Source organism: Leptodactylus fuscus, chromosome 6 (assembly GCF_031893055.1).
Source record: "Leptodactylus fuscus isolate aLepFus1 chromosome 6, aLepFus1.hap2, whole genome shotgun sequence".
NCBI classification, from domain to species: Eukaryota; Metazoa; Chordata; class Amphibia; order Anura; family Leptodactylidae; genus Leptodactylus; species Leptodactylus fuscus.
In genome coordinates this window covers 46,172,090-46,199,923 of record NC_134270.1, presented here as the reverse complement: position 1 = coordinate 46,199,923, position 27,834 = coordinate 46,172,090, and the positions used below count along the sequence as shown (strand labels likewise).

The window sequence follows — 27,834 nt, the reverse complement described above, 5'->3', positions numbered from 1 at the left end:
ACATCTAGTGTCAATGTAAAGGCTCTACAGAACATCTACTGTCAATGTAAAGGCTTTATATAACATCTACTGTCAATGTAAAGGCGCTTTTACTCAAGCAGATGAATTACCTGCACCAAGCACCAATTCATGATGTAGGGAATCGATCGATGCTCTTTTAATTTAATATTCACTTGTCAATCATCGCCTGTTCTTGGGCTTGGTCTTTCAAACACCTTTTTCCTCTGGAGGTGCATTGTTTACATTGTCTAAACCTCTTCCCTTGTATACAGATCTAAGATGCAATAAATAACCAGTGAGTGGGGTTTTTTTATTCGCCGCCTGATCATTCTGCATGTTTAGAAGGGGCAATGACTGGGAATGAACATTCATTCGACCAATCACCGACCCAAGTGAGATTCTCTTAACACCATGTAAACTTGGCTTCTGGTGATAGTGGAGGGAATTCAATGCAAAACATCTGGCATCGAAAACATCCCTAGATCTGCAGGCCCAAAAGCTGTAATGTGTTTGCCGTCTATGCCCGTCATAAATGATCATTTTGGGAAGCTTGGGGGCAGCAGGTTTGCATGTGATGAATTATCAAGCCTTCTCTATGTGTGATTTGTTACAACACTTTCCTGCTTTAAATGCTGTGTACAAAGCACAATGTCACCCTAAATGTCACCACAGGTGATCAAATGATGCGAGTAAATGTGGACTTGTAGCGAGAAGAAAAGGATCCTTGGAACCTGAGCAGAAGCATGTAAGGAGGAGAGCTGGTCAGCAGCGAAGCACAGACTCTGGCTGCATTTCGACAATAGTGGAGATACATTTTCCATGCATAGAACATTCCCACTGTTTGTTTCCCCTCCCCCAAGTCTGCTGCTATCTGATCTATGATGATATGTGATCTCTAGGATACACTCACACACAAGTACCGGGCATTGCTGCTCAGCTATGCACCATGTCTCTGTCTTAGTACCACTCTCTGCTTTAAATCCTTTACAATGCTGCCATGCTTCCATTTCTGCATTTCACCTCTTTTTTGCTTCTGCTGTTTGCTCATTTTACCTCTGGGTCTTCTTTGCCCTTCCGTTTGTACATGTTTGGACTATCACACAATAGATTGCAGGGACCAAGGACTTCCAAGCCTCCCCAATCTCTTCCCCTTGGATATAAGGAAACTCCTTGCAGCCAACAACCACATCCAATCGATCCCGGCGGATCTTTTCTTGTTTTATGCGGATCTGGTCTATCTGGATCTCCGGAACAACTCATTGACCTCTCTGGAAGAGGGCACCTTCAGCAGCTCCACCAGGCTGGTGTTCCTGGATTTAAGTTACAATAATCTGACGCAGCTCGATGCTGGGATTTTTAAGTCGGCGGAGAAGCTGATAAAGTTAAGCTTGGGGAACAACAATCTTTCGGAGGTACATGAGGATGCCTTCGAGAACTTGGAGTCTCTTCAAGTCTTGGAACTGAATGACAATAACTTACAAAGTTTAAGTGTCAGTGCATTAGAATCCTTGCCATCGCTACGGACTATCCGATTAGAGGGGAACCCCTGGATATGTGACTGTGAGTTTGCCAACTTGTTTTTTTGGATTGATGAAAATTCTAATAAACTACAAAAAGGTGGGTAAAAATATCTACATAATTTATAACAATCATCATCATCATCATTACCACCACTGTTGTTTAGCAGCACTCGGGTCCTGGGTTCAAATCTGACCAAGGACGACATCTGCATGGGGTTCATATTATTCCCCTGTTTGTGTGGTTTACCTTGGGTTGTATTGTTTCCACTGACACTCCAAAAACATACCTGTACAATTTGCCATAATGTGTGTGCCTGAGATTAGAATTAGATTGTGAGCTCCAATGGAGACAGGGATTGATGTGAATGGTGGTATAGCACTGTGTAATACATTAGTCCTATGTCAGCAATGCTACGTAATAAAAATAACTGTGGCTAACTGACTATAAGAACATCTAAAATACCTACTAGAATGAAATGAGAGGAGGCCCAGAGTGTAAGGACTTACCATTTCTGAATATGATCAGTAAATTCTATCACCCCAGAACACATCCCAACAGGTTAATCCTATAGTCAATTTGGTCAACACGTTGCCAAATATAACATTGATCGCAAAATTCCATATATTAATTTCTAAGGACAACTAAAGACTTCAACCAATTTCAGAAATGAAAGATCCATTTCCCCATTTTCACACTGAAGGTAACAACATGATCACAGTCTATCTATAAAATTCCATGAGACCCCGTTACATTTACCGCCTCTTTAATTTAACTCCTAAAAACCCTAAATTTGTCTCTCATCGCACATTTGATAAAGTGCCTGATAAAACTTGGGATCCCAGAAGTAAAAACCCCAAATATGCTAATTTTATGACTTAGTTATGAACTCACTGACCCAATAAATAACCCCAATTTTATTTTTGTTACCTAGTTCCATATGCCAATATTGTCCACACCATACAAGATGGACTGGGAACCATCTCCATCGCCAGTAACATCTTAGTAAGAGGGTCACTAACCCATAAATGTGCCACATAACCGGTATGAGAGTTGTTTTACATTACACCTAGATGAACGCATCAAAATTCTAATCACTATTATTTTATTCCATTTTTAGAACCCTACAACCTCAATGCCAGATCCATTTACATTATAAAGACAAGGAGAACATCAATTGCTTGTCACATGAGCTCTGTAGATGTCCTTGTACTTTGAAAGTAGCTTGAAAGGAGGACTTAGTGTTGTTACATGTTCTGCTGTAGCCTGTGATAGATAAAGTGCTATAGGGATGGATCAGGACGTACACTGTCTGTCCGTCTGTTAACTTTTAGTAGATTTACATAGTGATGTGCCAAACTGTACTTCTGCCTATGGCCACCATCTATGGATACCTTGCTCAAAGCGAGCTTAAACATAAATATTGTATAACATAGTCATGGAATATTTCATTTTTGACCATGAGATTAACAGAATATTTGCATTCTATAATTCAAGACGCCAGTCTAACTCTGTGATCCTACTGATGGAGACAAAACACTAAGGTCCTATTACACAGTGCTAAGTACATTGTGGTTAGATGTTCCTACTTAAAGCTAAAGTTTGTATTGCATTTGTACAATATCTCCAGGACAGTCGGCTATCGCTATAATCTTGACTAGAACATGTGTCATGTCTTTATTCCAGACTGTGCACAGAATATACTGATATCAGCCCCAAATGCATATTATTCACTCCACAAGTGTACGTAGAAGAACATCAAGGGCTTCTCTAAATATCTCTTGTGAATTTTTCTCCTGGTCTTGTACCCATATAACAAGAACAGGGGAGCTTTATGTAGCTCCATTATTTCATATGAATGGAATTTACAATGCCTATCTTAGCTATGGGGAATCCCAAGTAGGGGACGTCCCGATTAGATACGCATGGGCCAAAGTGCCCTTTACTGGGGTTTTCCCTTAGGATACTGCATCAATGTTTCAGTGAATGTTTGACAGGGCAAGACCTTTAGGAATAGATTTTCTGACAACTTGTCTTTAAATATTGGCAGTGAAAACCAGATTTACAATTAAAGGGGGAATCCTCCTAAGGGTTTTTTCGTGTAGGATCAAGAACATTTTTTTCTGATGTAGCCACATTTGCATACTGGGGACTGGCAGCCATGTTCTCTTCTTTTTCGCATATCACCAAACCTTCTTTAATATAGCTGGTTCTTTGACCTGGTTGGAACCCTACCAGAGGTTTGAGATCCACGTGTCACCCTCTGCCTATTTTGGAGTAAGATGACCCACTAGGTGGAGCTAATGACATATGGGGTGAGACTATAAAGATGTCGTCACATCTTAGTGGACATTACTCTTTGCACCAGGTGTAATGTTTGAAGCAATGTGGTCTGCATCCTGGTAAAACTGCAACACCCTGACATCAGTAGGACATTGAAGTATCATCACAGCAAGCCCAGAGATCAGAGACCACAACCATAGATAGGTATACGTACTATAGATGGTAACATCTATTATTTCCTAGTTAATACTAAATGCTGCCAATGGTTTAGTGGTTTAGATATTGGTATAAAGTGTTGTTCATTTTATTCTGAGAGGTCTAGGGTAGTAAAGGTATTAAGGTTAATGTCCCTGGTGGTCTAGAGTAGTTTAAGCATTACTGACATCATCCCTTGGGATTTAGGGTAGTGGAGGTGTTGATGATCATATACCTAGTGGTCTAATGTAGCATCAGCGTCTCTAGTGGTCAAGGAGAAGGAAAGGGTTAACCCATATCTGATGTCCAGTGGAATATCCGCCTCCACAGACTCCAGGGTCTAGGTCCTCTTGATTCTGACATAATCCTGTTCAGTACTAAATGGTCCTGGTCACTTACAAGCAGTGTAGAAGGGTTGGGTTTTTTTTACAATTTTTCATGGAGGACTTATGGAAGATCTTCATGAAACTTGCAAGTACATTGTCTAATAAGATTTTCATTTAAAATTGCCTAACTATAACTGGCATAACTATAGGGGTTGCAGCGATCGCAGCTGCAACTTGGCCTAGAAGTAGGGAGGTCCATAGGTCACCCTTACCACACTAGGGCTGGATAAACTTCTTTGCTCTTCTTTCTGGTTTCCTTGGCTGCCCGTCAGTGCATTGTAAATTTATAACTCCTGACCTCTGGGGCACTGCAATGAGAAATTTTACAATACACAGCCTTCCACTGCCAGAAAGGAGAAATTTTAACATTTCATGGTAGAACAGCCATTTTTCAGCAGCATATAGTAAAGGAGGAATCCTAAGAAAGAGGCCGTGGTGCAAAAGAGGGCATGGTTACTATGTGGGGGGGCAAAGGGGAAGGAAAGATGGGAAGCTTCAGTGGGCACAGACAGAGAAAGAAAGGGAAAAGTAAATGCTGCTATAATGTACAGATGGGAGGCAATTGGGAAGATAATTTATGCAGCTTTTGCTCCAGGGCCATGGGCTATCACTTACACCCCTAATAGAAGGACTACATGTTGTAAGTTACATAGGTTACCTAATCCTCTTATACCGTGCTTGGACACAGTACAGCCGAGTTTGTCATTTGGCGCAACTCATGATATTACTAATTAGGGCTGGATGCAAAAATCCTCAACACAGTGAGATCTGACAATGCATAAAGAAAACAGCCACGAGCCAAATAACCCACTCAGCTCTGCTACATGTGTACTAATATTCCATAACTTCAGTGTATTGCATAAAATCTGCAACAACTAGCTGATGATTTTTGTTCTTGTGCAGTACTGGCTCAACCATCTGTTTCAGCCATGGATATATAAATCAGCAAATCCAAGGGCTGCGAGATGGAAAATCATTATATTCTCGACGTCCTATGGACCTTTAAATAACCGCCAGCTTTGTATATGGATCCCAATTATATTATCTCATTATCTGCACGAAGCTCCTAAGATTGAATGTCCAATGGTAACAGGTTGTGGAAATCCCATAATCCAGTGTCCTAGCCCTCGTGATTGATGGATGTGCGCGCCACATTGGACATATTAATTAAAGCAGTGCTAATTGTGTCCTGTCATACCCTTCCTGTCACTGGCCATACCGTTCTCCTGTCACCACAAGTAAACGCTTAGTCTACATAGATGCAATATTCTATATTGATTAATATCTCAGTAAATCTTAGTAGTGGATCGGTGCAAGATCTGACTTATAAACCCCACTGATGACCTATAGTGACCTATACAGTGTGAAAAAGCTTGGGGTCCCCTGAATCAAGCAGAGCTTTCCCCTTGTGAATCGATGCCTCCCCTGCTGAGATATTGCTTTCTTTATCAGTATGCAAATTATATCGTTTGGAGCAAAGAGTAACGAGCTTATTTGCATATTGACCAAAACATAAAGATCTCAGAAATGGAGCCTAAGGCCCGGTTCACATCTGTGCATGGGTTTCTGGTTAGGGGTCTGCTTAGGGACCCACTGAACGGGTCACATCTGCGTTTGGTATTCTGTTCAAGGAGTCCGCATGGGGACCTCCCGAACGAAATACCGAACGTATTGGCAAGTAGTGAGCTTATGAAAGTACACGGAGCCCCCGAACGGAATACCAAACACAGATGTGAACCAGGCCTAAAGCTGGTTAAACTTTTTTGACCTTCTTTGTGATTTCCTCCTATGGTTGTCAGACTGTGCACCCCTGACATCTAGTGCACTGGTGTGAGACAAGATGAAGATTTAGACTACACAGACTTCCACTGTCAGAAAGAAGTAAATGAACCTTTTATTGGACCAGATAGCATATAGTCAAAGAGGTATTTGGTGGAATAAGGCTGTGGCATAAAAGGGGGCACAATTATTGTGTGGAAGGCACCAATAGGGGATGGGAATGAACAGGAGCTTGTACACACACACATGTTGATGGTGTACTGTGCCCAGATAGAGAAAGAAAGAGAAATATACATGCTGCTAAAATATATGGATGGGAAGAGGCTTACATTTGTCAGGCAGGAGCACAGCGAGGCTCAAACTGCGTGCCTGCACCCGGGCCTGCAAACCTTTAGTAATCCTCCTGGTCATGTGCCCCCTAGTGGTTGTGTGCTCTGCTCTAATGCTAGGTATGTAGACAGGTATGTAGGCCTTTATCTGCAGGTTCTTAGGCTTCCAGCCTATGTCTGATCTACAATCTGGGCAGTGCATTTACTAGGAGACTGCAATACTGCAGATACTAAATGTCTCTATGTTTTCTGCCATGATATCTGTCCGCTGTTCCAGAGACATATTTCTAGTAGATGCCACAAAATACCGCTGTAAAATCGCCATTTAACTATACAAAAAGATTCGCTACATTGCCTTGGGTATATTCAACGCTCTGTGTTTCATATTCAGCTGGTGCAGGCTTAAGACCCCTGTGAGAGATCAATTGCATGCAAAGTTCGACTGAACTGCAGTTGCCGTGGAAACTGTCAAGGAGATGTGACAAGTTTTATGTTGCTAAATCTTTTGATACATTGTTATTGCAGGGTCCCTAATAAAGTGCAAGCTACAGAGGGGGAAACAGACAATCAAACTCTAAAGAACAATTTTAGGTTATAAAATTTTGATTATATATTTTTTTCTTATAAAAAATGTATCAGAAACACAAGTAACCATCTGGAAATCTGCAGAGGACTGGAGGCTTAAAGGAATTGTTCATGTTACATTCTGTAGTATACGATCCAGGCTCCCATTGAAATCAATGGGAGCGTATACGGCGCTCAAAATCTCACACGGCATATACGTGCCAGGTGACGCGGCACGTTACTCCCTGTGAATGCACCCTTAAGTCGATTTCAAGGACTTACAGATTGATGACCTTTCCTTATTAAAGGTCAAAAAAATCTGATTGGTGGGGGTCCGACACCTGAGTATTTGCTTGAAGCAGTAGTGGTACTCACAAGTCAGTGATGTCACACTCCTTCATTATATGGGCTCTTTGCAGCTCAGCCCCATTCAAATGAATGGGGCTGAGCTGCAATAATACTAAGTATAGCTTCTAATCAATTGTAACATCACTGTGTGTAATATCATTGTGTTATGATGCCATAGTGGACATTATCGCAGGTCCCAGTACTGTGACATTACTGTGTCTATAATCCCTATACTGTGACATTACTGTCTATTATCCCTATACTGTGACATTACTGTGTCTATTATCCCTATACTGTCACATTACTGTGTGTATTATTCCTGTACTGTGACATTACTGTGTCTATTATCTCTGTACCGTGGCATTGCTATTATCGCTCTACTGTGATATCACTGAGAACATTATCTTTATACTGTGACATTACTGTGTCTATTATCCCTATACTGTGGCATTACTGTGTCTATTTCTCCTATACTGTGACATTACTGTCTATTATCACTATACTGTGACATTAATGTGTCTATAATCCTTATACTGTGACATTACTGTGTCTATAATTCCTATACTGTGACATCACTGTGTCTTTTTTCCCTCTATGATATCACTATGCTATCACTGTGAACATTATCCCTGTACTTTGAAATTACTTTGTGTTATTGCTGTGCCATGATGTCATAGTGAACATTATCCTTGTACTGTGACATCAGTGTTTATCATCTCAGTACTTTGACATCACTCTTTGCATATACCTGTAATGTGACATCAATGTCTGTTAACCCTGTACTGTGACATCACTAAGCCTCCAGTGATATACTGTTTCTATGTTTGACTACTCTTGCTGCACATGCAGTTCTCTAGTCTGACTAGTCCACATGTCAATCATCTGGACTGGCCTATGTTGGGAAGTTGGGATAGTGAGGTTAACTGTACTGTAGTCATTCAAGCAGAGTTTTTTTTTTCAAAGGATGGTTCATAGATTTTCAACATATATCAGTCAATGAACTGAACATGAGCCTGATCCCCATAAATGCTGGTTAGCAGTTGGGTGAAGAAACCTGCTGTCATAGGACAGCTGCTCCATTCTTTGGTTCACACATCAATTTTTTGAATTGGGTTAAATGCTGCACACCTTTCTTCAAAAACGGCACGTTTTGCAGCCATATATCGGACCAGATTCTCATTTCCACTTCTGAGCGGTAGATATGATGGACAATACTTGTTTTAAACTCGGATATCAGTATTGTATCTTCTGGAATTGCTATATACTAGGCTTGTAGGTGACGTACGATCTGGTGTTTTTGTCTATACAGGTAGTCCTCGACTTACAATGTTGATCCGTTCTTACGCGGCGTTGTAAACCGAATTTCGACGTAAGTCGGAAACATACCATACGACACCGCATAGGAACGGATCAACGTAAGTTAGTGTGCAGTGGCTTGGAACTGAGGAAGACTTACCATATACAGTACAGTACAGTACAGTCTTCCTCGGTTCCGAGCCGCTGCACACTAAATCACGTACTGTACAGGAAGAGCTGGCAGCTTACGTTTATGCGGGAGCTTACTTTTTCTCATAGGAATGCATTGGCCAGCGTTGATTGGCCAGTGTACAGCATTCGGCCAATCAACGCTGGCCAGGAGGCAGAGTCTAAGATCGGACCACAATGGAGACTGCTGTGGTCCAATCTTAGACTCCGCCTCCTCACAGACGAGCCTCTGACAGAACCAGCATTGATTGGCCGAATGCTGTACACTGGCCAATCAACACTGGTCAGTTCATTCCTATGAGAAAAAGTAAGCTTCCTTGTAACAGCAAGCTGCCAGCTCTCCCGACTAACAAGGACGAGCCTGCTGCAGAACCAGCGTTGATTTGCCGCAGGCTCGTCCTTGCTAGTCAGGAGTGCTGGCAGCTTTCTGTTACGAGGGAGCTTTACTTTCAAGCTCATCTCTAGTCGTAACCACGAAACATCGTAACCCGAGACCGTCGTAACCCAAGGACTACCAGTATATACAACTCCGAAGTTCTGTCCCAATGTTGTTGTGTTCTGTTGAACTTTTGTGTCCAGACTCTGTTGGGCCAGATTGACCCTGATGCCATCATCATAGTGCACTGTACTAAATCCCACAAGGGCAATATTTCAAGCTCCATATCCTAAAACACATTATAAGGCTCAGTAGTCGGCTTTTAAACTTGAAAACCAATCCAGGAAAAGATTCAGAAACAATAGAAGCCATTTTCACATATTTCTATGTACAGTCACATTTCTAGATTGTCTCTAATAGAATTGTAGCTCACAATGAGATTATATCTACTTTAGGATGTTGACAAAGTTGGGAATCGTAAAAGTGAAATTTTGGGAAATAACATTTTTAGGCATTGAGTTGTTATTATAATACATTATGAGGCAAATTATTAAAGGAAAACTACTCTTACTGTGACAATACAGAATGGCAATATACATATACAATCTAATGGATGATGATGGATAGATGGTTTTACTCGATGACCTCAGCATGTACTAAATGATCAGCTGTATGTATATATAATATATATATTGTATGATAGTGTATATATATATATATATATATTATATATATATATATATATATGATATACTACCGTGTATACAATATATGACTGAATTGTTTCTGTGCTACATGACAATTTTTCAGCTATGCACATTAGTAATTTGAGCATATTTTATGGTTTTATATGGGTAGTTTCAATCAGTTGCAGATTGGCATCTTCTTGCTACTATTTGAGCACGGTATATTATTTGAGCACTATATTGCAATGTTTTGCTAATTTATGGCAGTATTATAAATGCATTCTCTTGCAGTATTGTTTGGGTATTTGGGGCTTATTTCATCTACCATGACTCATGGTGGTTGGTGAAGGACCGGTAACCCTAAAACTTGGAACCCTGACATCTTTCCATACTACTGTACTGGAATAGTACAAAATCTCTTTGTGGACTGGGAACTTCTTTATCATACAGTACAGTCAACGTGAAACAGAAACCTTGTTTATTCTGCTTTTTTGAGGTTGTGTTCAAGGTTAAACCTTGAGGAAGTTCTGTTTGTGCAGATGTAGAGCGGAACACAATCTGGTCATCAGTTGGCGCGACCCTTCCTGGCATTGGATGTAATCCTGCTAACATTGCAAGACGTCTAAAAAGGATGTGTGTGCATGTAAATAATAGTATAATCAGCAGCGTAAAGGTGAAGACAAGTACATTAGATTTATATCTACTCTATGGGCAATGTACACAGCATACAAATCAGGACAAGATCTTCCTATTGTGTAATGCTTTTTTATACATTGTATTTTTATGACTATGCACATTATTACAGAATAGTACATCACAGTCTTCTACATTTATTTTCTCCTTTATGGTTTGTAATATTGGAACTGTTTGGGACTTTTATATTAATTTATGAATTTTTTATAGCAATATTCCCTTGATTTTTTTTAATATATATTTGGCACTGGGAGATTTAAATTGCATGTAAGTTATTGGATTTTTATTACGCATTTTAATATTCATATTTCTATTCTTTGCAAGCATTAGTACACTACTTAAAAGAAAAATATTTCCTTTATTTTTGGAAAAGCTATGCAATAGGGCATCATGTGGTAGATGGGGTCTCTGTTATGCACAGGTTATGCCCTGCGGCCCTAGAACTTCAGGTTATTCTCCTGCAGATTTCCCAGTCCTCTGTTGGCAAGTCTTCAAAGCAACTTTTGGTTGGTGAAAACAAAAAGCCTCCTACTGAAATGTACAAACCCCACCTGTTTTTGAGACAGATTGGTGCAGGATTTTGGGAACTGTTTCCCAATATGACCTAGTTATGTAGTAATAGTACATTGAAAAACAGTATGTCATTTGGAGCCTTGTAAAGGTTGGTGATAACAGCTATGGACCTCTTGCTGTGCAGTAACGTGCTATTTTGTCGAGAGGCAGGTCCCTGTTTCCGCCAACTGATGTGATAGCACAGCTCCAGTGCTGAGCCAACACTATTGGGAGAGGATGTCAGCTGTAACACAAAGCTGCAAGGGATGAAAACGCTGTTCACGACGTCATGGTGATGGGGTGGCTACTGAAGGTCCCCACATCACTCTACGTATAGAAGAGTCTTATGGATATACTTTCACTTTCAGTTTGTAAACTATACTACATTGCAATGCTATTGCATTGCAATGTACTATAGTGGAAATTGTGCCACCTAGTCTTCAAATCCCAGCATGGGGCCTAGTACAAATGTATGATAAAATAAAAATGTTGTAGACTATGAACTAAAACAATAAAATAAATTAAAAAACCCACTAAGGGCGGGTTCACACCTACGCCCGGTCTCTGCTTTGTGGGTTTCCATCTTTTGCCCGAGAAACTAGACAGGAGACAAAAACTCGGCAGTCAGTGTCCGCCCTTGAATATCCTCTGGTCTCCGCGGCGAAACTTTTTTTTTTTTTAACCGGACACAAAGTCCTGCATGTCCGACTTTGTGTCCGGTTAAAAAAAAAACAGGTTTCGCAGCGGAGACCAGAAGACGCTCATGGGCGGACACTTTGAAAAACCCATTCAAATGAATGGGTTTGAAAACTGACTGCCAGTTTCCGTCTCCTGTCCTTTTTCTCGGGCAGAAGACGGAAAACTGCAAAGCGGAGATTGGGCACAGGTGTGAACCCGCCCTAAGAGCTCTTTTTACATTATTTTTTTTTTGGTAACAGAATACCGGTAATAATAATGATAAAATATATATTTGGTATTGATGCATCTGTAACAAGTCATTTATCCCACATGGTGAACAGTATAAAAAATAAAATTCCGCAACAAAATTCCTGTTTTTCAGTAACACATATAACCCAAGATGTTACAAATAGAAATGACAGCTGATCCCGCAACAAATAAATAAAATAAAAAAAACAAGCCCTCACAGCTCCACACAGCTTTGTGTACAGCATAAAAACTACAGAAATATAAGCTTGTTATCATTGTAGTTGTACTGCCTAGAAGAATAAAGGTAAATGTCATTTATGATGACCAGTGCACTACGCAAAATTTAGAAAATAATTATTTTGCCATCTTGCTAAAAAACAGTTAATAAGCTAAATATTACCCAAAATGTTGCAATAGAAAAGCACAACCCTTTTCACAAAAAACAAGCCCCCATATGGTTATGTCGGCATTATAATGAAAAAGTTATAGCTTTTACATTGTGACAATAGTACTGCAGCCGGAGGCCAGGGAAGGTGAAAAAAAATACTCACCCATCCCCGATGCTACAGTGTACCATGTTACTGTCTGGACCACAAGGCATCTTGAGGTTTGTTTTTTTTCCGGCGGAAGTACTCACCACACGTGACTGTTGAGGCACATGAATGATGTCTTATGTCCTTTCCTTAGGCCACTGGTTGGCCACAGCAGTAACGTGCGGTGGGAACTATCACTGGTAAAGTCCTGGGGTACCTCGGGGATCAGACAGCAGCCTGGGACACCAGAGCACTGGGGAGAGGTGAGTATGTTTTTATTTATTGATTTTTTCACCTTCATCGGCCTCCTGCTGCAATACTACAATATAAGTAAATAAGTATCAAAATGTGTCCCACATTTACACTAGTGTCTAATATCACAAACAAACAAATATCACACACAAACAGGTGGCACTGTTTGCAGGGGATAACATCCATGGTTTTCTAAACCTCGTACACCCCTGTAAGGATTTTGTAAATTACATATAAACCTTGACAACTCAGTAAATGAGCCCCAGCTAGAGCAGATCAGAATTCGATGTAAATCCTCCTCCCCTATAGTATGGACACATGGACTGTGCCAGGAAAAAAGCAAATAGCCTTGGTCAGAATTGCAGGTCTGGAAATTGCTGCAGGGAATGGAGGCCAGACCGGTGAATTATTGATACTGAACATGGCTGATCTGTCACATCTCAAGGAACTTTGACTTCTTCTATTTAATTACAGTCGTTCTCACACCGCCAGGGAGCGGAATATATAGAAAGTATTCACTTGTGTACGATATGCAATACTGTAGGCATTATACTATTGGGTTTTGCAATATTATAGGATATCGATCACTGGAGAGACCCTATAAGGTTCAGTTACTCAGTGTCCAGACATGTGTCTATGGTACTGAATGCCAGAAGATTGCTAAATGTAGAGGTGCAGTGAAGTCATTTATGCTATGCTGGGTATTGGGAATCACATTGTCAATAATTTCCTATTTTCAGTGGTGTAAGGGGCCCCATATTGAAACTTGTAAAAAGACAACACCATTAAACAGCTTCAAAAGTGAGATTAGAACATGAAATACATATGTTTTGTCTCCACTCCTCTGCCAACTTTTGTTCTCTAATGCAGGGATGTCAAACTTATTTTCACCATGGCCATATTATCCTTATGGTTGTCTTCCCTACACCTGGAGACAGTAGTGAGTTGAAAGGGCCTATGAGGCCCACTTTTAGAGGCCCGGTCGCAAGGGCGACTGCTGTGACCACTAACGCTCTTTATTTCTAACCCCAAACCCATAATTTAGCCCCTTTTTTTTTGGCCCCCACACAATATAAGCCACCTTTTTTGCCCCAGCACAGTATAGGGTCCCACCACACTATATGAGGCCCTTTCTCCCCCCCCCCACTCAGTATATGGCCCCCTTTCTTTTTTGTACCCCACACAGCATATGACCCCCTTTTTTCTCCTTACAGTATATGACTAGTGACCAATAATTTACTGACCTATCCACTCTCCTGTCTATATCAGCCTCCACTGTACCAGACACTGAAGAACTGCTGAATGTAACGTAATACATACAGCAGTGGAGGCCGGACTGGACACAAGTGTGGATAGGTGAGCAAATTATCAGCCACTACCTACTGCAATGAAACAATAGATAGCAGATGATTAAAAACGAATACTGTAAGTACAGTGATGTCACAGTACAGGGATAATACACACAGTGATGTCACAGTACAGGGATAATGCACACAGCGATGTCACAGTACAGGGATAATGCACACAGTGATGTCACAGTACAGGGATAATGCACACAGCGATGTCACAGTACAGGGATAATGCACACAGTGATGTCACAGTACAGGGATAATGCACACAGCGATGTCACAGTACAGGGATAATACACACAGTGATGTCACAGTACAGGGATAATGCACACAGTGATGTCACAGTACAGGGATAATACACACAGTGATGTCACAGTACAGGGATAATGCACACAGCGATGTCACAGTACAGGGATAATGCACACAGTGATGTCACAGTACAGGGATAATGCACACAGTGATGTCACAGTACAGGGATAATGCACACAGTGATGTCACAGTACAGGGATAATAGCCCCAGTGATCTCATAGTACATAGTGAGATTTTGTGCACAGTGATGTCACAGTACAAGGAATATAAACACAGTGATGTCACAATACTGTTTTAATGCACACAGACTGTACAGTGATGTCACAGTGCTAGTTTAATGCATAATTCTAATGTATATTACAACAAGGCAGTAATGCCCAAAGGGATGTCAAAGGTACAAGAATTAAGCACATGATGATGACATGGTTGTGGATAATGTGCACTGTACTCACAAATAGTGTGCATAGATAATTCACACACAAATAATGTACAAAGCAGAAATACAACTAACAACTTCAGTGTGCAGATGGGACCTCTTGGTTTTCTCTGATCAGTGGGGGTATGTCATGTGTTGGCCCCCTACCAATCTAATCTGATATTGATGGTCTATCCCAGGGGTAGGGAACCTTTGGCTCTCCAGCTGCTGTGAAACTACAACTCCCAGCATGCTCCATTCACTTCCATGGGAGTTCCCAGAACAGCAGAGCCAGTATGCATGCTGGGAGTTGTAATTTTGCAACAGCTGGAGAGCCGTACGTTCCCTACCCCTGATCTATCCTAAGTGTTAGAAAACCCCTTTAAACTTTGCTCTTTTGTGATTTTTGGCCTCAGGTTACAACCAGAGAGTAAATAGGGTTTAATCCACGATGAAGATATAACCGCTTTACTATTAATATAATCAATAAGGTTTTTGTCCCAATCCACATACAGCCTCAGGTCTCCAGCCAACGTCACAGCTGTCAGCGCTCTTACCCACTGAGCTCTGATCTTTCTAAGAAGTACAAAATCATGTGAGACATAAACCAGACACGTTTATACCAATGACCTTTCCAGGATTTCTAAGAATTCAGTCACCTGGGAGCAACTGCAAAATACAATCCCAGGTCAGGAGAAACTCACATTTCTCAGATTTCCCTTTACAATTATAAGTAGACATTTGAGGATGTAGAAAATCTCAGTACCTACTGTAGTCATGAGTGGTGTCTTGTTCCCTGCAAGTCAATATTTTACACCAGTTTAAATATAAGTCCTTCAGTTCTCCTCTCCTGGAAAAATGTTAAAAATTCAGCTGTCAGTCTTATCTGTTCCAAGGAAAGCTGGGTGGTAGTATGACTGCCATTAGAAGTTCTACGTAGATTACCATCCAAATGTTTCAGATGAAGGGCAGATTTGCCTAGCAATGCAGTAATATATACCCTGCAACGTTGGGTATAATATCTGTCACTTGAAGAACACCACCAGCCAAATATTAACATTGCTGAATATTCTTGGCAGTGCTACATCCCTAAGAAATGGACAGGTTGGTGATAAAAATTATCCCAAAAATCCTTGTTGTAGACAGTGTAGGTTTACTGTAATGTAGTGGCAGACACATGCTGATGAAACCCCGACCACATGTGGCCTATCATGAAAGCAAGATTCCTAATGCTGCGTAATCTTGAGGTTATATGTGCAGGGGTGAACCTGCCCCTTTCGCCGCCCGAGGCAAACTACGTTCGCCGGCAGAGAGCAGGCACGGAGACGACCTGCTCTCTGCCTGAGCGTGAGAGGAGGCCGCTGGAGCAGCGCTGCTCCAGTGGCCTCCCCAAACCACCGCTCGGTGCTAAGCCAGTCCAGGACAGCTTGTCCTGGACTGGCTTAGGTAACCAAAAATGCCGCCCTCCCTGAGGCCCTGGCATAGCGCCGCCTGAAGCGCTCGCTTCAGGTCGCTTCATGGGAGGTGCAGCGCTGTATATGTGAGCGTGGTTTTGCTCACGTGCGGAACGGAATGGACGCCAAAATGATAAAATTCTGGCAGTAGAGGGAAATTCCTGAATAATGTTCGATTATAGTGTCATATGTATATTCTGTTTTTCAAGGACATAACCATTAGTGGTACTATCGTTATAACAGCCATAGCAACTGCCTGGTAGGCCCCTTGCCTTTTTTGTTTTTTAATAGGCCATTTCCTGTTCCTGCCCACAGTTGCCCCCATTCCCCTTTCCTCCCCTCAGGGGTCCCCTGCGTCCCACATCACGTTGCTGACACTGAATAGTGTCAGAAGTCCGCTGACATTATTTGGCACGCATGGGTCCTCCTGGAAGCTGAAGGTACGGCTGAGGCAGTACTGAGTATTTGTTGAGCGAGGTTAGTCTGTTGGTGATCTCGTGGGTCATACCGGCGTCACTATGTAGTCTGTGACATCATTGAAGAGGTCAGCATACTCAAGCCAGAGCTCAGGAGAAGTGAGGGTTTTTTTTTTTAAAAAAAATCTTTGGTCACCTCCCCTGGGCCTCTGCTCATTATATTCTGGGATCTCTTCAGTGGGTGGTAAAACTCAAAAATTTCAGGGTTGGTCGAGTCAAAAATTTTAGCAAAATTCATAACGAAAACCGTAGGGGCCAATATGGGATATTATACTATCTGGAGGGTTGCTATGGGACGTTATATTGTGTGGAAAGGCCACTGTTGGACATTATACTTTTTGAAGGGGCCACTGTGGTACAATATACTGTGTGTTAATGGGGAATTATAATGTGTAGGGCCAGGAAAGGGAGCGTTTTACCGTGTGGGGGACATGAAAAAGGGTGTGCCAGGAAAGTGGGTGCTATGTCGTGTGTGTGTGGGGGGGGTTCCAGTCTTTGCTAGTTACAACCCTAGGCATATACTTGTTTTTAAAATGGCCATATGATTGTTATGCCAAAATGACATGAGAATTGCCTAATTGAGGCAAATCCACTACAACAGACATGTACCCCGTTACTATAACATAAAAATATGGCTGCTTTGGCCATGTTTTTGAAAGAAATCCTTAGATGCTAAGGGTAAGTTCACACAGAGTATTTTGGTCAGGATTTTGAGGCCGTATCCGCCTCAAAATCCAGACCAAAAAGATGGCTCCCATTGAAATCAATGGGAGCCACTCAGGTCTTTTTTCCGGGAGCTGTTTCTTCCGGCTCCCGGAAAAAAGAAGAGAGATGCTCATCCTTCAGGCCGAGTCGCCTTGCAATACGGCCTGAAGACATTCCCTCCTCCCAACTAGGCCCATTCATTGGGCCTAATCCAGAGCAGAGTGCGCGCCTGGATGGCGGTGCACTGGCTTTCAGTCGCGGCTACCCGGTTTTTGGATCGGAACCTGAGGCGGCCTCCACCTCAGGTTCCGATCTAAAAGACCCCATCTGAACTTACCCTCAATATCCAGAATTTGGGCAGACATTCCAGAATTTTTGGAGCCAATCCTGACAATTTAGGGAATACAAACCATGCCCATAAGTGTGTGATTTGAGCTCGCTCAGGTGCAGTCTGAGAGTGGGACCTAAATGTCCCTATATTTGAAGTGTCAATCTTTTTAAGTATGGAAACCAGGCATGTTTTTGTAATACCAAACCAACCCTTTCAAAAGCTTCTTCAGGATTCAGAACTGAAACAGGGGCTTGTGGCATCCCATTAAATTCCCGAGGACGTGTCACATAAGAACACAGGACGATAACCCCAGGGCGGCAAATTACACTTTCCTCACGTTTCTCTGCTTCCATTTATAAGTAGTCATTAAAGGATCATGAAGCACCATAGAATGGGCACCGGTCACACAATCCCCTGCTCCTCCGCTCCACTTCACGAGGAGTAGTAGTAATGTAGTCTGCGCTCTATCAACCTGCGGTGTACAGACAGCTTCTATATACAATCATTATAATGGAAAATCTAATTCCCTTATATTTGACCCTAAAAATTGTACCTGCTGCCAAAGCAATTAAGCATGCAGGAGCCCAGGCAGAGCCATCCAGGTGACAATTAAAGGGTGCAATTTCTTTCCTATGTTAACAAGCATTGCACTGATAAACAGGGGTAGGCTTGTGATTTAGGATGCACCCTCTTTACTGGAACTTCCCCAATTGCAGGTCAAAAAATTTGGACATAGTAGTTCAGCATACTGTGTAGTTTGGTCCAGTAAAATAACAGACTCTCTGAGTTACCCACCTCCATATTTTATGCAGAACTACTACCCCTTTTATTGGACCCCACACAGAATAATACCTTCTTTTCTGGCCCTCACATAGTATATTCCCCTTTGCTGACTCTGACAGTAAAATGCCCCCTTTATTGGCCTTCACAGTATATTGCAACTTTTACTGGCCCCCACAGAATATAATGCTATCTTGTTAGGATGCAACCTCCTCCTATTGCCACTAATATTGCTCCAGCTCTAGGGGGCCATAAAGAAATGTCCCATTAGGGGCCAAGGAACATTAGACCCACTAATAGTTTTTGCACAGAAACCCACTGTTTCCTCAGTCTACCCCAGCAATCGCCTACACTATTTCACTATTTGTAAATAACCAGCCTCAACCGTTTAAAATTATATGAAAAAAAACAAACAAGATGACTTGCATCTGCATATAGAGAGTATAGGCATCTAAACATCCCTGATACACGTGTGAACAGAGGCCTTATAGAAGCATGGCTTTCAAGCAAGGAACACAAGCTGCTTTCTATACACAAGTTAAGTGACCTCTAGTGGTGAAAAAATATATTGCAGTTTTTTTTTCTTTATTATAGATGACTTTGTGGCAGAACATAATAACTTTGCAGAATGTCACACAATGCACATTAACGGCAACCATTTATAGATTCATATAAAAGGGAGCTATGAACCCAAGTCATACTACAGGCATAATGAATGGATGTAGAGGCAATTGATGCTACTAAAAGTGATATATATATTTCGGTATTATTGATTCCATGAAATGTCAGAAACATATAGGAAGCAAGGCAATTAAAGCACAGTCCCAGCAGAAATATCCGTCATCCTAACAGTCCAGTTTCAGACCAATATTGAGAGACAAATGTTATTGTTTGTGTAATGAAAAGTTGTACAATTTTCCAATATACTTTCTGTATCAATTCCTCACAGTTTACTAGATCTCTGCTTGATGTCATTCATTCTGTTTACTCGCAGTGGATAAAAATCAGTCCATGGTCATGTGTTAGGGTGCATGCACACTACGTAACGCCGGGCGTGTATGAGAGCCGTACACGCCGGCGTTACAGCAGGGCTGCTGAACACTTCCCATTCACTTCAATGGGAGCGCTCGTAAACGCCGCTGTTACGAGCGCTCCCATTGAAGTGAATGGGAAGTGTTCGGCAGTCTGCTGTAATGCCGGCGTGTACAGCTCTCATACACGCCCGGCGTTACGTAGTGTGCATGCACCCTTACATAGTCCATGATCATAGGTGTTTTCACTGAATTTTTTTCCTACTGTTTTTTTTAACTGCATTTCACTACATGGGGTATTTTCCTTACACAAACATCTTGGAGAACTAAGCTCAGATCCCAAACAGACTGGATGATGCTGAGATCAGGGCTCTGTGGGGGCCATATCATCATTTCCAGGACTCCGTGTTCTTCTTTATGCTGAAGATAGGTCTTGATGACATTGGCTGTATCTTGGGGCCTCAGAAACATGGCCATGTTTGGGCTGTATTTCCCAGACTGAAAACAGCTGTGTGAAGGGACCTCATTTCATCACAGTTGGGTATCATGCAGTGAGTGCTACTGTACTGAATCAACAGCTTCATTCATTACATATCAAGAAATTAATGCTATCACTCTGACAGGAGTAGTTCGTTCGGGTCTAGTTTCCACGTACCCAGGTCCCTATCAGGTCTCTTTGCCCTGCTACAACCCCTATCTACTGATTTTGGGAGTGGTACGAGAGGAGGAGTATTGGAAGTATTTCAGCAGAGTCTGTGTTATCCCTGGCAACCCTCCTATGACCAAGGCTTTGGAGATTGAAGTATATCTGTAACCCATCTGCAAGCTGCTGGTGAATCTTTTCAAGCTGTTAATAAAAAGTTATTTGGTTTACCCTGCAACACTGGACTCCTGAGTCGTGCCTGCATCACCAACAAGGGCCCTTCTGAACACCATTACAGCGGCTCAGCTAGGAGAGCTCCCCTCTCTCAACTAGAAGTGCCCTGTGGAGAAACAAGACCACTATCATCTCTATCCGGTAGTGCTGCAGGACCCCCCTTGACTGTGCACAAGCCCTGGAGAGGGATTGGAGTGAGTGAGGAGTGTCCTGGGCCTAGCAGGTGGAACAGCCAGTGTCATCTTTACTCTCACTCTCCGGTCTCCTCTACTGGGTTGTACGCTGTATAAGTGGTATAAAACCAGAGATACAGCCATTTCAAGTGACAATCCCACCCCTTTGGCATATCCTACAACTCTACATATTGGCCAGTACAAATGTGTATGGATTTTCTTTGGTAACAGCTCCATTAGGGGGCTGCTAGGGAATACTTAAGAGCTTTTTTTCTCTAAAAGTGTGTTACATAAATGTTCAACAAAGAACCCCTATATGATAGGGGAAAGAATGGTTTTTACACTTTAGCACTAAGATTTGGCTACAATACAAGGCAAAGTCTATAGACAGGAGTGGCGCTGTTTGTTGCAATAAAATAGACTCTTTTTTTAATCTTGGGCAATTCCTTTGAGGATTATGTATGTAAAAATGTAACAGTTTCCTCTCCTTTGTCCCACTCTCCTTAGGTGTGGAAGAAATTCAGTGCACATTAGAGGATCGTAAAGTCTTCCTTCACGAGCTGTCAGACATCAGCTTCAGCGAATGCAAGTTCACCTTATCATTAACAGATTTTTTAATCATTATATTTTCTGGAGTTGCTGTATCCATTGCTGCCATTTTTTCAAGCTTCTTCCTGGCTACCACTGTGCACTGTTTCCAAAGATGCGCCCCAAGCAAGGATGAAGATGAGGATGAGGATGATGACTAGGAACGTCGCTATGCTTTTTGCGCATCTTGATAACAAGAATATTATCCTGTTGGACCACATACATCTACAATGGCCCATTGGTTATAAAGAATGAATTGTCTTCACTTTATAGAACCGGCTACCTAGTTGGTCTACTTAAAGGTCCTCTCCACTAATTCCAGAGCATTTGCAATTTTTTCTACAGTCCCTCCGTACCCAAGAAATCAGTGCAGTTGGTTTTGGTGCCTGCTATGCTAATTAGGTTGTCTATGGTCAGGTGGGTGGTCCTGGGCCAGAGCCCTCTTGCATGTTTCTGCCTGAACCCACCCACCTGTCGGTACAGAGGTGAATTATCATATGAGCCACCAGAATTACCTGGACTTATTGCTCAGGAATGGTGATGGCTAGAGAATAAGTGATGGGGCACCTATTTTATAGAAAGAAAAAAAAATGGTGGAGGTGGTAAAGTCTTTATATGTTAATTACTCCCAATATACATAAAACCCTTACTTTCCAAAACCCTGATATCAATGGTGGCTTCTTGTGGTCCATATCCCTAACTAGGTCCACAGGTGTACAAGCACTTTACATTGCGCCACTGGCCTCTTCAATTTGGTAAAATGCCAATCCCTGATATGTCATTGTGATGTATAAAAAAAATATTTTAAGTTGGGTTTCCCCTTTTATTCATTAAGGAGAAATCGTATTTCAGTGTTAAATGCCAATGTGCATAGCTAGCCAGAAGAGCCCTGCTTGAGGCCTAACCGGCTGAAATAGACCTGTCTAGAGTAAGGTCCTTCTAGTTAGCTAATACCTGAGTCATGTCCTAAGACTCCTTCTGGCATATGATGATTAGAAATGAGCAAACACTGTTCGTATCAGCCGATCCGAACAGCACGCTCCCATAGAAATGAATGGAAGCACCTGTGACGCTGACTTTGCCGGCGGCCGGCCGGCGTCACTAGTGCTTCCATTCATTTCTATGGGAGCGTGTTGTTCGGATCGGCTGATACGAACAGTGTTTGCTCATTTCTAATGATGATCAATGAGATTGATCATAAACGTTAGTTACATGGGGTGATCTCTGTTACCTTTATAATTGCTGAGGTATGAGGTATTCTGACCCCGCATTCACACACCCAAGTTTCAGCCATGTGTTGACTGGATTTACCAGCCTGAATAGTATGCATGGAAAGGGAATCCTTGAAATACTGTTATCTATGATGTTAGGAGTCCCTGCCTCCCAATGACATACCGCCCTATAGTGATTATAGTACTGGGCAGTATGTCGCTGGGCGCAGAGACTCCTAGCATCATACATAACTATTATGGTAGCAGTCTCTCTCCTGGGATACTGTCCAGGTCAGTAAATCAGGCCAACACACGGACTAAGTTTCACAACTAAAACTCGGTCGTGTGAATGCAGGTTAACTTCTTGTTCTTGACTGGAGACCAAGACAAACAAGTGCCACTCATCTTCATAAAGATGAATAGGAATGTGAATAAGACTTGTAGGCCAAGCCCCACGTAGCGTAAACACCGCGGCAAAGATTGCGACGTTTCACAGTACCTGCAAAGTAGATGGGATTCTTGCTAATTCCATCCACACATTACAGAAAAGTATATTATGTTATTTTCAACATGGCGTTTTCTGTATAGGTTTAATAGAGACAGAAAGTCGTCTGAGGAAATCTCTGCGGAATAAAAACGCAATGTGCAGGATTTTTGGCTGCGGCTCGATATGTGGGGCCTTAGCCATAATGTGCTTATTTAGTTCAGTCTAATGATCTGTTATTCATGTTTTTATTTATGGCTATGGAGAGGGATAACACTATATGGGTTATCTAACAGGTCTAATCAATTGTGCGTCATATAACATCGGAAAAAAAAGTGCTTCCTGGATCCGATTTACACGTAAGAACAACCTCATCCTAAAAATCCTTCTGAACATTATGACTGTTAATTCTTTCGCAATAAGGGTTAGACTGTGACTAATGTCTCTTAAATATAAACATAAGGACAGCAGACCCCGCTTCCAATTCCATACATAGTGCTTACTGTACCTTAAGTATATACTTGCTGATATCTAATTTTTCTATATTCTTATAGTAATTAAAACCTTATTGTGGACTAATGTTCCCTAATAGCTTATTATTACCTAAAATACAATGGCATTCTGGTGTTAGGCAGATGCTGTAGAGGAAGCCTGTAAGTTTCTTCTCTAGTACACTCCAAGTCAGTACACACAGGGAACTAGTACAAGGAAGACTTAATAGGGCAGATAATAATCTAATACAGTCTGAATTTTAGACAGTGCAAAGTTGGACTTTTAGACTGCCTAGTCTAACTTTACAACACTTATTAGTTGGTTTAGTTTCTGACAATTCTGGTGCATTTTCCAGCTATAGGGGGTACAGTGGTAGCAGTCACTACCAGGCCTTAGATGCAGAGAAGGCCCCAAATGTCCCGCAGTTACATAAAATATACTTCCATTCTTAGGCTCCGTTCTCTGAGTAACGTGCCGCTCATTTAGACACGTATACATGTGTCAGAGCGCGGCGCTTCAAAACAGATCCCATTGATTTCAATGGGTGCTGGCATGTGTGCGCTACACATTGAAATCAATAGAAGGCTTTGTAACCCATTGATTTCAATGTGTAGTGCACGTATGCCGGCACCCATTGAAATCAATGGGATCTGTTTTGAAGCATAGCGCTCTGACACGTGTTTACGTGTCTAAATGAGCGGCGCGTTACTCTGTGAGAACTGAGCCTTAATGGCCCAACGTCCCATGAAGGATATGACAAAACCTATTGTCCATTATGAGCAGTTTTATACGATTGACTTGCTGTATAATGGTCTTCTAATGTTTTCTTTACTGGATAGCATAGAGCCATGTACTATTTTAAACTTTTGAAAGAACACTATCAGATACAAGTGTGAATTAAGCCTTGCACTGTATTGTAATCTTGCTAAATGCAAAATTTCCACATTCAGTCGTGGCATGTTCCTGAAAGCCTAGTACAGCGGACATTATGTACCGGCCACATCACCACAGTACCCTGCGGACATCATCCAGTCTAAATGGAGCCAAGTGAGAACAGTATGAACCGCTAAGATCTTATGATTGTGATCAGCAGTCACCGGCCGCTCACTAGTCCCAGTAAGTGTAACTGTAACTGCAGCTTACCTACTCTGGGAATTATACATGTTGTATCTACTGCAGTTTTCTGGCACAGAAAAATTACATATTTTTGCAGAAACTTATTTACTTAAAAAATATATAAAATGTTTTTCCAAAAAGTGGGCATAGCATGGGTGGAGCTTAGCAAAACGGCAAAAGAAATGCCAGTATTGATAAATCTCACCCACAATGTACAACTATTCAACTGTCCAACACAGAGTACATTAAAATTTCCTGAATATACATCTGAATACATTAATGATGCTTGTGAGTCAGGTATATGCCAATATATACACCCTAAGAGACATGGTACGTCCAAATAATTAATGTATCGGTCTGTAGAAATCTGTTCATTCATTGGCTCCATACAAGTTAAACTTTAAGACTAGGGCTACATGACCACTTTGGCCACAACTCTTGTCATATGTCCAAAGATCGCCATGTCGTCCTCGCTCATGTTAGTGAATGGAGTAGTATTATGATTCTTGGCCTGGCATTGTCACTCACTATTCACTATCATGACAGAAGGAGCCACAGGGTGACAAGCGAACTTTGTCCACACAATGGCAGTTGCCGCTTGACCCTAGCCTGACGCTAGGTTCACACTAGCGCCCGGAGTCCGTTCTGAGCTTTCTGTCTTCTGCATGCAGAAGACGGAAAGCTGTCAGACCAGGTCTGGTCGAGTGCGCCGGTGAGCGTTTTATGCTCTCCGCCGCGAAACTGTTTTTTTAAAACGGGACACAGAGTACTGCATGTCCGACTCTTTGTCCGATTTAAAAAAAAAAGGTTTTGCGGCAGAGAGCATAAAACGCTCACCGGCTCTCACGGCCGGACATCTTTCGAACCCATTCAAATGAATGGGTGAGAGAGACTCCTGCAGGTGTCCGTCTCCTGCTCAGTTTTGTGCAGGAAACGGAAACCTGCAGGATGGAGACCGGACGCAGATGTGAACGAGCCCTGAATGGTAGTTTTCATCGAAAGGTGCAATCTGTTCTATGGCTGTCTACACCTTTTATTAGTTATATTGTATCTGTTGTTCTGCTCCCTAGCGCTCTTTTATGGTTACAGCACATTTTGCGTTTCTCTCTGATGCAGGGGGTATGTACAATGTCTTCCAGTAGTTTACTGCTCCATACTTCCTGTCCCCTATATCCCATGAGGCTTTGCAGCTCCCTCTAAACAATGAAATCACTCATTATACTGAAACCTGTAGACTCTCTGCTGTTACATACAACAAGACCTGCCAGAAGAAACTGTAAAAGAGCAGACAAAAAAATTAAGGCTAAAATAAGGTATAGTATGATTCCAGTAGGTGGTGCTCGGTCCTGGAGTATTATCTATGCAGTTTGACTCCACCTGCCAGCCCATCACAGCTAACACACACTCCACCTCAGCATTTTCGGGGGCATCATGGTCCAACTAGAGACTAAATGCAACCCTAACCCACTTGGTTTGACTGGACACAGCGCGGGTGACTCTTACTAAGTCACGAAATTCAGTGCCACCTACTGGATCTAAGGCAGACCTGGCAGAACCTTATTTTACATACACCATTATGACATCTAATATGAAGAGAGATCTGCTTCTCCCCCTTCTACTTCCTATGTTCTTTCTTGAGCCTCTAGGTCTCTAAAGACAGCACTTCCCTAGTAACAGTGATTGAACAGTCAATTAGCAGGGAAGGAGACACATAGTGACAGTAACTGTAGAAAGGGTTTTTTATTCTGAAAACATCAACATTTTTAAATAAAGTTAATTAATTTATTTAAGTTAATCAATTATTTAATGGCTGGCTGTCAGGAATACCCTTCTGACGGTGAAGAGCTACGATACCGGCACCAATAGCTCTTCATCTAGGGCACAGATCGTGAAAGCCGACAGTGCGCTGAATTCAGCGCACTGTCGGCTTTCTAGCGGTATATAAAACCGCATGTGACCCAAGTGTTGAAAGGTCCTCTTTAAAGGGATTATGCTGTCATGGGTATTTATTCCCTGTCCACAGGACTGGGGATAAGTGTTTGTTTGCTGTGGGACAGATTGCTGGGTCCCCCAGCAATGAGGGGAACAGGGAGATCAAAAGTCCCCCTTAAACCCTTTTGTGAATGGAGCACTAGTGCGCTTGCATGGTTAGTGCTTCATTCACCTTTATGGGGCTGCGGGCACTGCTGAAGATTACAGGCAGCCCCATAGAAGTGAATGGAGCACTAGTTCGCTTGTATGGCTGGAGCTTCATTCACCTCTATGGGGCTGCGGGCACTGCTGAAGATTACAAGCAGCCCCATAGAAGTGAATGGAGCACCAGTCACTAATCCTCCGTGGATAGGAGATAAGTGTCTATAACGGCACAAGCCCAATAAGAGTGTGAACACTTATGCATTTAATTATTTTCTATTTTTTTAATAATCTTATTTCTTAATAATCTTTGTAGAGATTGGCGCTTGCTTTATCAATAAAGAGTAATTTTCTGTCTATCTATGTAAAGATAAACTATGGTGAACCAATACTGACGTCCAATAATGGGGAGAAGTTCAAGGGGGTAAATACTTTTTTTGTAGACAATGAATGTCTATTTCATTGGAGAACAAGTGGAGTCAGGTTTTCTTTGAACTTACTATTATTCTAGTGCCATTTGTGAGATATGTAAAGAAATATTTATACATGAGAAATGTTTTGTACTACGACCCCCCATTATTTTATTACCCTGTTGTGTTATACATGTGTTGTATATGTTTATATTGCACAATGCAATCTGGTGTGATTGTCGCTCTTCGTATTTATTACTTCTGGGGTCACAAATATGTTGTACATATTTGTCCAACTTTATTAATAAAATAATGGCCTGTTCTGTGTATGTTGTGGTGGAGCTCTCAAGTATCATTCATATATCATTGGTCATTTGTCACAATTTCTCATTGGTCCCAACAAATAGGGTATAACTTATATCCTTTACAAAGGCAATGGGATTAAACATGGTGCCCCATGGTGTAGTGATGATGAAGACGATAAAAATGTAAGCCAAGAAAAACACGCTCATTATTGTCCTATAGTAGACGCAACACTACTGAAGGGTAGAAGCCAGAGATACGTAGTATAGATAAGCTGCATCCTCCTCTAG

General features: G+C 41.8%; 1 protein-coding gene across 1 annotated transcript; it reads left to right on the top strand.

Annotated features, from left to right (window-relative positions):
• The first annotated feature begins 714 nt into the window (after window positions 1-714).
• LRRC38 (leucine rich repeat containing 38) lies at window positions 715-21,691 on the top strand. The gene is made up of 2 exons (XM_075278502.1): window positions 715-1,617; window positions 21,315-21,691. The coding sequence occupies exons 1-2, from the start codon at window positions 990-992 to the stop codon at window positions 21,554-21,556; spliced, it is 870 nt and encodes a 289-aa protein (XP_075134603.1). The 5' UTR covers window positions 715-989; the 3' UTR covers window positions 21,557-21,691.
• The last annotated feature ends 6,143 nt before the right edge of the window (window positions 21,692-27,834 follow it).

Excerpts from the sequence above, each read along its gene's own strand:
- LRRC38 (XM_075278502.1), top strand. The coding sequence starts at position 990 with ATGCTGCCATGCTTCCATTTCTGCATTTCACCTCTTTTTTGCTTCTGC. Across the intron at positions 1,618-21,314 it reads TTCTAATAAACTACAAAAAG|GTGTGGAAGAAATTCAGTGC; the intron begins GTGGGTAAAAAT and ends CACTCTCCTTAG.